Source organism: Gymnodraco acuticeps, unplaced genomic scaffold, assembly GCF_902827175.1.
Source record: "Gymnodraco acuticeps unplaced genomic scaffold, fGymAcu1.1, whole genome shotgun sequence".
NCBI lineage: Eukaryota > Metazoa > Chordata > Actinopteri > Perciformes > Bathydraconidae > Gymnodraco > Gymnodraco acuticeps.
In genome coordinates, this window is record NW_022992244.1 from 88,125 (window position 1) to 99,189 (window position 11,065).

The 11,065-nt window shown below is 40.3% G+C and overlaps 1 protein-coding gene across 2 annotated transcripts; it reads right to left on the bottom strand.

Moving 5' to 3' along the window:
* Positions 1-31: 31 nt before the first annotated feature.
* Positions 32-10,598, bottom strand: stom (stomatin). 2 transcript variants are annotated; one of them, XM_034206331.1, is made up of 8 exons: positions 10,422-10,598; positions 9,625-9,657; positions 9,249-9,358; positions 8,853-8,925; positions 3,773-3,855; positions 3,433-3,636; positions 2,291-2,425; positions 32-1,629 (listed from the first exon to the last, which is right to left on the bottom strand). In XM_034206331.1, the coding sequence occupies exons 1-8, from the start codon at positions 10,480-10,482 to the stop codon at positions 1,441-1,443; spliced, it is 888 nt and encodes a 295-aa protein (XP_034062222.1). In that variant the 5' UTR covers positions 10,483-10,598; the 3' UTR covers positions 32-1,440. The 2 variants fall into 2 exon arrangements, with proteins under 2 accessions (XP_034062222.1, XP_034062223.1); XM_034206332.1 differs by lacking the exon at positions 9,625-9,657 and having other exon boundaries at positions 10,422-10,579.
* Between the last annotated feature and the right edge of the window lie 467 nt (positions 10,599-11,065).

Consider the following 11,065-nt stretch of genomic DNA (forward strand, 5'->3'; position numbering starts at 1 on the left):
CGCTGAAAATAATTTAATCCGTAGACGGAAATCCTGTTTGATACAGCTTTATTTCAGGTTTTCATACAGTCAGATCTTGTCAGGATAAAACTATAGCAAACATTACAAAGTAAAACTGGTTAGCTGCGAAAACTGAACACCATAAATGCTGAATAAAACTGATGTGTGTAACATGTTTTAGAAGACAGCAATGTAAGTAATACTTCAATGAAAAGGGTTTTCCTGAAGTGTAAGCAATACTACAAGAGACTATTTCTCTTTGTCCTGGAACAAACACAGGTTATCAAACATCCTTTGCTTTGCAGTCGTAGCACAAATGTTCCCTTATTTCACAAAAACATAAATTAAAAAAGTCGAATTCAAGCCGAGATTTGGCCGTGACGAACCTGAAACCGCGTCGGAACGCAATTATATATATTGTAATATAAACACATAGTATACTAACAGACATACACTACATACTTTTACGAACATTTACCAACACGTCTGCTCTTTATGTCGAGAGGAGGAAAACATAACAACCACATGTTAGTTTGAAGAAAGATAAATACAAATAACATGGAACTATTTGGCTTGTTAACACTTAGAAAGAGTATATGTGATCAAATATTGTTTAAAATGCTTCAGCTGATTTCATTTGAAGGTGCATAGATATGTCATCAGGCTGTAAAATGATCCATGGCAGTGATTTAAGGCTTTTGGCTGAATAATTTGCAGAGAAAAAGCGTTATTAAACGGTAGCGCTTAGGTGTAGCTAATGAGGTTGTATGCTAAAGTATGATGTTTCAAATGTGTTGTCCACCCATCTAAACATAACATATACCTGGTATGAATAGTGTAAACATTGGTAACATCCTGCCTGACAATACTTAAGTACTGGCTCATGGAGAAAAGGTGTTTAACGCACAGTCCACACTACAGAAGAATTAAGCACATTTTCAGCAGGTTTTTAAGGATTATAATGTCCCTTATAATGAGGGTAAAAGTGTTTTTTACATCTCCCAATCTTAAATATAAATAAAGCTTGTTTCAGTGTTTACGCTCTGACACCCTGCTGCATGGTGGGGACAGCCGTTAAATGTTCTCACAGGGCGCGATTTGTGAGTTTTAATATCTGTTGGAATTTAAAAAAGGTATTAGTGCTGGCCTGCGGTGACAGAGATGAAATGGTACAGTATGTGAATTCTTTAATGCTACTCTGGCCGATTTCTATGTTCTGAATCCATTTAGATGACCTCATTGCACCATGGATCCGTCGTGTGTGTTTGTAAGGCCACATATCTTTCTTTTAATAAAGTTTGCCTCTCACAGGCATAGATCATACATGTGGTCAGTTTTGTTCTAGAGGTGTTAAAATGCGTCATCAGAGCACTTAATAGACACAGGTCCTAAAGGTGTGTTATTGTAAGTGTGTGTGTGTGTGTGTGTTTCACGACTGCCTCAACGTTTCATGAAGGCCTGCATCATCTCCATAGGCAGCGGGAAGATGATGGTGGAGTTCTTCTCGGCGGCGATGGTGCTGAGGGTCTGAAGGTAGCGCAGCTGCAGGCCTGACGGAGACTCTGAGATCACCAGGGAGGCCTCCTTCAGGGCCCGTGACGCGTTCATCTCTCCCTCCGCCGCGATCACCTTCAGGAGAAACAGGAGGGGAGAGAGGTGAGGGGAAAAGGCTGAGAAAGGCGTATAGTAATCATAGATAACACGGCAGGGTCCGTGACAGTTTGTTTTCATCTGATTTCAAATAAGCAAAGTCTTGGTTTTTAGAATATTAAACTTGTTTCCCCAAATTCAGATGATAAAAACAACTTTTAAGCTTGTAACGGCATAATTACAAGCGGTGACTTAACGTCACAGCAGGCGTAACAACAGCCGGTGTTTCTTGTGAGCGTTTCCCCGGGAAACAAACACAATACACACAAACGCCTCACAGATTGTTTTGCGGTATCTGGCTGCAGAACGAAATCATGTACGCAGCTCGCGACCTAACTAGGAGTCTAGTGGACGGTATCAGTACTACAAGTAAAAAAAAAAGGAGGGGCCGCCATTTGCCCATCCCTGGTCTAAATGATCATATTCGCAACAACTATAACAAATGAATTGAAAAAGTGAACTTCTTTCTGCGGATTGATATGACTGTAGACACTTAACCTTAACATCGGTCTGATGTCGAGAATGAGAGGCTGCTGAAAGTCCAAATTGACCAAAAGAGTCAACTAAAACTTGTAATAATAATATCTAGAGATGTATAGATGTTTGAGAGGATCTGCTGGTCTGAACAGAGCGCCCTCACCTTGGCTCTGGCCTCCCGGGTGGCCTCGGCCTCAGCAGCCATCGCTCTCTGCAGCTGGACGGGCAGCTTAACATCTTTGATCTCCACCCGCTCCACCTTGATCCCCCAGTCGTCTGTAGCACCATCCAGAGTGGACTGGAGAAGACACAGAGATAACAATTCAATCGTAGGACAGGATTAAGATATGTGAAATCTTGATCAGCCCAACACTCCCTTCAACTGTGTTGCTTTTTTCAATTTGGCCAGCAGATGGAGCTCAAAGTAAGCACGTGTTTTTCTCTTGCAGAAAGGAAATACATTTACAGCACAGTTGGTGTTTAGGTTAAAACAGGACTTGTTCTTTAAAACAGAGGCGATAACGGAGAAAGTAGCTTTGTTGTTGTTGCTTTTAATCAAATCAGACAGACCACTAACTGGCAAAGCAAACATTAAACAGCTGAGGCTACGCTCTGTGCTGCATGCTTGATCATCTGTGTATAGAAGCTTGTGTGTTTTTGTTTATGGTGTGTACGACTAATAACAGTTATTTGTTTGAGGCTGTTGATGCAGCGGTAAAGGAATCACTCTTGCTTCACAGGTCCTGCAATGTAAGAAAAATCCTTATGCTTCTAAAGTTGTCTGACAACTGGATCAGAGAGATATTAGCTGTGTGATATTATATATATTTTAACAGAGTTGAGTTCCCAAATGGCCAATCAATTCAACCCCAATGAATGCCATAAGATGGCAGCAATGCACAACTTGCCACAAGCAAATCCCAGTTTGATTAAAGAAGAGATGGAGTGGAGATTGTCTGCTGGTGTGCAGAAAACCTCGTTTGACACATTAACAGCGTCTCTGACTTTAAGACAATTAGTGTACTGTAATACTGAAGACATAAAGTATAACTGATATGAATGAATGTGACTGTGTGCATCTGAAACAGATCTAATATACAGAGGCTCAGCATAAACTGAAAGTGAAAGTTTAATGAATAAATAAAGAATTGAAGTTACAGCAGACTGACAGCCGAGGACTTCTTCGCCTACAGTGGATAGTACACATCTTAACTGCAGCTTGTTCAGGACAACTGTCTCAAAGTAATGTGCCACTCAAATTCTGCTTTTCAGACAGTGTGTATAACAGATATTGTTGCACTCCACCTGCATGCTGTGAGCGATTTCTTCCCGGTCTGACAGGATCTCAGCCAGACTCTTGGTGCCCAGGACGTTCCTCAGGGTGGTCTGGGCCAACAGCCGGGTGGCAGCATCCGCATTAGTGATGTTAGCCACCGCCAGGGTAGCATTCTGCACCCGGTAGTACACCACACCGTCCACACTCACTGTCACAGAGTCTTTGGTCAGAACCTAGAGGAAAAAGCATCAATGGAAGCATAAAATGATTTGTATTGCTGTATGAAGAAGCTGCACAATCCTTTTGATGTTCTTAGAACTTCTGTGAATGTGACAAAGTATTTGTTTAATGTAATTGAAAGAAGTGTACCTCTTGTGGTGGGATGTCGAAGGTGATGGTGCGCATGTCCACATTAATGAAGCTGTCAGTGCACGGCAAGATGAAGAACAGCCCTGCGGAATCACAAGAATGCAAATAGTTTTTAACAAAGACTAAAGCCACGGTAAACACAATAATGAGGAAGCGTCTTCGCAAATGTTTGAAAACACCGGGATGAATGAAATGCTGGCAAGAGGCCAAGTCGAGCTCTCTTTATAAGACTGCAGCTGTGCCGACAGCGAGGCAAAGCTGCGGATATTTGCAGCTTTCATAAGCCTGTTTCAAGTCACAACGATTGAATTAGTGCATTAAACAATACTAGGCATGTGCCTGAGTGGAACAGACATGTGCTAGGTGTGCAATCATTTAGAAAACATTAATGCCACACCAGATAGACTTGTGGGCTGCATTTCCTGTCAGGATATTGTGTGCGTTTGAGTGGTGGGATCACAGCCATCTGTTCAGGAGGGGGAAAGGAAGATAACTACTAGCACGGTTTTCTTCGTGACATTTCCAGAAACGATTACTGTTCCTGTCAGACATAAACCATCTTGTAGTGAAGTGGAAAATTCCACTGAGGCAGGGTGGAAAAAGCTTTCACTAAACATCTCTGTTTATGGCGGGAGAAAAGTGTTTACAGATGCAAAATGTTCCACACACACACTTTTCAGTTTATGACAAACTATTCCTGCAAGCTTGTTTTAAACTAGACATACAGGGATGTGTTTTACAGTCACTACAGTATAGCAGGTGGAGAGGCAGCCGGGTTAGGTGCATGAGGCTGAGTGGCATTATGGGAACCAAATGCTAAATTCAACTTTAGCTCCTCCAGCTCTATAGGAATGTGAAGTTTGCTGCCACAGAGCTATTATTACTCCACACTGTCATAAACGGGGTCCCCTGGCACCCTGAGGAGTCACATTTCAGCATTTTGAGAGGACACTGCCTGGTTTTTAGATCCCGTAAAACAGGAAATCAAAGATGAACGACAGCGAGTTATGAGATGTATGCAAATGATTCCTCATGGGAGTCTGTGTTACTTTGCTTAAACAAATCCACTGCCTTTCAAAACAGACAGTCACATCACAGAGAATAGAATGATTAAATCATTCAGACCTTGAACAGAAAATACAAATATGTGGTAGCATTGGCAGACATATGGCTGTGTGGAGAGGGAGCCCATATGAATTGGACGTCACTGAACTTGGCTGAACTTTGAGGTATTATTAGGCCTACATTATTTCCCCGTTTCATTCTTCCGTACCATGGCCTTGCCTTCTGTCTTATTGCCAACAGGAAATGGGTTTATGGGGAAGTAGATGAATGCCTTTCCTCTTTTACGCTCAATTCTTGTATTCTTCAATTTAGCAAATACATTATTTAGCCATATTAGCAGCATTATCCGAGGGATGGAAAATTCCATTTCCTTTAGTGCCTCCAACACGTTGACATTTGTGGTTTTGAGAGACATGCCTCAACTGCTCTTGGATGGATTGCTGTGAGGCTTAGTACAGACATTCACGTACCCCACCTCGGAAATCGCCTAAATATTTCTCAAGCAACATCACGTCAATTGTTTTACTTCTATAAAAAAAATACCTTGGTTTAGGATAAATACCTGCTACACTTATCAACATGTTCATTAGTCTCAGTTGTGTTTGGTGTTATGTGCTAAGAAGCAAATGTTGGGCTGCTAACGTGCTGAACTGAGAATGTGAATATGATCATCATGAACTGCAGCTGCATGGACAATAATCTGGTTTATATACAAACAATATTTGATGTGCAACGATATATCAAATAACATTATCTATGCAACTTACATTGTGTTACATTTGAGCATCACTTGCACACGTAATTTGTGTGATTTTAGGTCTTCTTAATCTTAAATCTAACGAGTTACAGGCAACTACAACAAATATTGGTTGGCATTTAAAATACTGGCCTTAAAAAAATGCAGGTTAAAGATGAGTTTTTCTTCAAATGAGTAAGTCCCAAAACTCCCAGAGTTAAAAGTCCCCCACAGTACAGAAGCCTTTGCGTAAATGGACACAAACACACGATGACCATTGTTTGGCTTTGTACAACACTGACATTAAACAATGAATATTAAGTTGAAGTGACGACTTTCAGCTTTAGGGGAAGGTTTTTCCTATTGGGTAAAAAGGCTGGTAGTGTAGTTTAAGAAAATATCCTGATTTTAGGTTGATTAAAAATATACTACATAGTTTTCTAAGAACAAATATGTGTCTCACCGATGGAGTATTAAAACAAAAAGCCTCCCAAAAAAGAGCAAAATGGCTGCAATAGAGGCTTGGTAGAGTATGCTGGGAAAATACCAAGTGTTTGTGTGTGTGTGTGTGTGTGTGTGTGTGTGTGTTTAGAGTTCGTGTGGCAGTGTGATAGAGTGCAGAGCCAAGCGTCTAAGTGAATTGAAAACAAAGAGTCAACAACAGATTTGTTGACGGTCCTTTTAGTTCTGTTTGCTCTTATAGGTTCTCTGACATCATGAACATGTGGTCAAAAGAAAGAGTGATTGATGCGCTATGACGAACACTATCTGATCGTTTCAAGAGGTTTTAGAGTTGATTTGATAAACAAACAGGAAGCCCACACAACTCTGGCATCCTTTCTGTGCTGTGGTTTCTGCTGCCTGTAGGCCACTGGTTTAGATTGGATAAAGTCAGGTGTTGCAGTGTGGGGTCCCACAGGGGAGTTCGCTTGGGCCTTTGTTGTATTCTATTTTCACAAATGACCTTCCTTACGTATTAAATAAGTCCAGTGTAATAATGTATGCTGATGATTCCACAAAGTACAGTACAGCATCAACATGCAGTGAGTTAAACTATCTACGTAAAATAGAGATGAAAGCCAGACTGGGTCAACAATAACAAACTGGTACTCAACATTGCAAAAACAAAAGCAATGGTGTTCGGATCCAGACAGATGTTAAGCAGCTATCCTCATTAAGCCTGACGCCGGCTGGTCAGCCAGTGGAACAGGTCAACGACACTAAGTTGCTTGGCATTGTTCTTGATTCTGGTTTACGGTGGACAAAGCAAATTGACAGTATCGTAACTAAAATGGGAAGGAGCATAGCTTTGGCGAGAAAATGTACAAAGTATGTAACACCAACCACTTTGAAACAAGTCATTCAGTCTCTGGTTTTGTCACATCTCAAAAGCTAAAGCTAAAAAGACACCAGACACTGCTTTGGATATTGTAACTACGCAAGAAATACAACTTGAAGTGGTTACCTGTTACAAATACTTAGGTATCTGGCTTGATGACTGTCTCACTTTTAAACTTCATGTCAATAACCTGCTTAAAAAGCTGAGGGTTAGGCTAGGTTTCTTCTACAGGAACAAGTCCTGTTTCTCGCTTGAGGCCAGGAAAAGGCTCTGTGACCTTTATACCTGTGCTGGATTAGGGTGATTTGTTATATATGAATGCACCTGCCAATTACCTGAGCAAGTTAGATACCTGCGTATCACAGTGCACTGAGATTTTTGATAAATTGTAAAGCACTTACGCATCACTGTACCCTGTATACCAAGGCGGTTATGCCATCACTTACTGTACGGAGGCTCAGTCACTGGTACTTTTTCATTTACAAAGCCATGTTGGATAAACTACCATCTTATATCTGCTCCCTGATCTCTCTGCGAATTGAAAGTACTTATTGCCTGAGATCGCATGCTGTGGTTTTATTAAATGTGCCAAGTGCTAGGACTGTCTTAGGGAAGAAAGCTATTAGATGTGCAGCTCCACTAACATGGAACAGTCTGCAAAAAGAATGGAAAATTACCAAGCTAGTACCACTACATGTTTTTAAAGCTCGGTTGGATGCTACAAAATCAGATGCTGTTGGTACCTGTACTTGTGGTTAAATATGTAAATTGTAATCCCTGTACATTTTGCTGTATGATGTCCTTTTGTTGTTCTGTTGTTTATGTTTTTATGTCTTCTTGTGGAACCTACTGCTGCAGGTCTCCCTTGAAAAAGAGATCATTGATCTCAATGGGATTTTACCTGGATAAATAAAGGTTTTGAATTGAATTGAATTGACATCTTGAGTACTGTCCGGTCATAATGGTCATCAGCAGCAAAAAAAAAGCACATTTACAGAAATTACAAACAGCTCAAAACAAGGCTGCCAGACTAGCTCTCCACTGTTCGAAGCGCACTCATATTGGAGTTATGCATAGAAGCCTATCATGGCTTCCGGTTGAGAAACGTCTGCAATCTCGTGTTATCACTTTTCTAAAAAATGTCCAATTTAGCAAATTGTATTTTTATGATCAAATAGTTTACACAAGAGACGAGCATGACCATAAGACTAGACAAGCTACATCAGGCCATCCACTGGCACCTAAACCCAGGACACATCTTCTGAAACCTTCTGTGTCTTATAGAGCTATAAAGGAATGGAACTCAGTGCAAACTACCTTACTGAAATAGAGTCCAGAGCCTCTTTCAAGAAGAGATTGAAGGGCCATCTACTAATGACCATGTACCCTTGTGAGCTGTGAACCCTAACTTAATTTAATTTGATCGCATGTTGTTGATGATATTGGTGATGTTTTTAATGTTGTTAATAATGTCAGGACTTATGTCCTAAATGTTGCTGTATTATTGTTGTATTGTTTTAAGTGTCGGACCCCGGGAAGAGTAGCTTTTGTCGAGAGCAAAAGCTAATGGGGATCCTTAATAAACATTCAGCCTTTCTCCAAATGACTCATCACATAAACCATAACGTTCAATATATGGGAAGAAAAAGCTCTTGTTTATAAGCTTTATAGTACAATAGAATGCAACTACACCTACATTGTAATGTGACAATCTAAACATGAACTTGTGAAACAACTGGCTTAGAAGATATTTTTGTTTTATTGAGTTATTTTCTCTACAAAGCAGATATTACGGCATAACAAAATGAGATGTTGTTCAATTCTTATTATCCCCACAGAAAAGAAAGGTAAAGACAATCATCATGTCGTATCTAAGTGGAGAAAAACGAAGATGTGGAGAGGACAAAAAACAAATGCTGGTGAATAAAAGGTTTTCTGACCTGGGCCTTTGGCTCCTCCTCGCAAAATCCGCCCCAGGCGAAAGATAATGGCTCGCTCGTACTCCTTCACAATCTGCGTACAAAGACAAACCAGATAAATGGAATTTGCGAGTTTGTTTTTTCTCTGTTATTTGACATTTTACACATGTAAACAGATATTGAGATATGTAAATGAAGAAACACAGAGCAATTACCCTGCTCGCTGTGGATGCCTTTTAATTAAGTAAAGGCAAAACAATAGCTGTTAAGTAAATAATATAGAAGATGAGTCTGCAGTGGAAGCCATATGATGTGGAAAACACTGAACAAACAGAGCAGGCTTTCCTCATATATGTACTACCAGCAAGCTTTATTTGTAAAGTGGAAAATAAACACTTGATTTCTCTGGCAGCTGACCTTAATGCACATCCATACAGAGATGGGCAGAGTGAGCAGCATGAGAAGGATGGAGAGGGCCACCAACAGCCAGCCACACAAGCCGATGTCATTGTCCGAATCCTCCAAGGCTAGGGGGAAAAAACAACAGATATAAATGTTTAGTGGAAGTAAATGCGTACTGAAATGAACACAGTGAAGAAGCACATTTTAATAATCTCTTTCTATAGACATACATTTCTAATCCAATCATACATCAGAGCAGCCTTTTCATCCATCTCCGAACACCCACCTTTTGTACATGTGGTTAGTTAAGATTAATGGCACCTCCACCCACATGTTATCTTAGTGCACAATTGATCATGACATGCAACCATTAAATGAGGGAGATCCGTACCTTCAACATCACGTAAATCATACCTGCTTGAACCTACAGACAAAGTGATAAGTCAGAGCGTTGAACCACTAACAGTACATGGTGTTAAAACGACTATTTACCTAATTTAAATTTAGGGGAACAAGTGGCCAACATGTAGCCCTAAACTGGCCTGGATTGGTGCTGATGCTGCTCTACATCCCTGCGACGACGTCACTGACATAATCAATACTGATTACCACAGGGCTTCATCAAATGACCCCACCCTGTAGTGTGGCTAACGTTGCTAACAAGGTTTGTCATCATGTCCTAAACACATAAAACACTACGAAGCTTATATCTCAGGATGTCGGCGTGTACAATTTGTTTCCCCACCTATATAACGTCAGTACCAACGTTATATATAAACATAACCTGCAAAAAAGCCAACCACCGAATGAACAACCGTTACTGTCATTTCTAACTAACGTTGGGCTCATTTTATAATACAACCAGTGTTATTATATTAAACCGCATTTGTTTCACATTGGCATATTAACTGTAAATACTGACACGTTACCGACAGCTTAATGTTTATAGTAAGATACTAGCTTGTGAGTGGAGCAAGCTAGTATTGGTCAATGTTAGCTATCAGGAATTAGCATTGACTGCTAACGCTGCGTTCGATATGTTCACACCAGGTTAACAATTCCAGTTGAATAAACCATTAATGCACGAGCCAAATTATATGGTATTCGTGTTTGGCTTTGCTACTGCTGAATACACGCTATTATCTAAACTGACCCACATAGCACGCTTTTAAAGTGAGAAAGCGTTACCTGATTGACGCTCTCGTCTTTTTGATTCTCTCATGGCTACCTTTTCTTCGGCGTTATCCATAGATGAGGCGAATAACGTATATATAACAGGGAGCAACGGTCGCCTCGTGTTTACTGGAGAGCGTACGAGCTGCTGCAGTGGGAGTGGAGTGGGTTTGCCCTCAACTCTGGCTTGTAGGTGCTATGACGCAGAAAGGGGGTCGCGTTTCCCAGGCATATTTGTTACGTGTAATTACTAATTACACATTTTCAGAGGTGGGAGAAGTACTCTTATAGAATAAAATCATTTATTGTCATTATACAGGTACAATGAGATAGTAGAGCTACTCCTTTTTTTAAGGTGCCATCAAAAATACAAAAAACAAACAAGAGACGTAGGCTACAACATTCAGGTGAAGACAACGTACACACAACAAGCAATCATATTTCAATAGGCAGATAAACTTAAAGTGCAGGAATATATCGGTTTAAGTCAAAATAAATATGTTTGAATGTGTAATATCTTGTGTATGAAGAGTGTATGAATACTCTGTTACAATTAAAAGTCCTGCATTCAAAATCTTACTCAAGTACAAGTAGGCCCTAGGCCTACTCATGTATTGGCATCCATCAACATATTTGAAGTACTAACAGTTCTCATTATG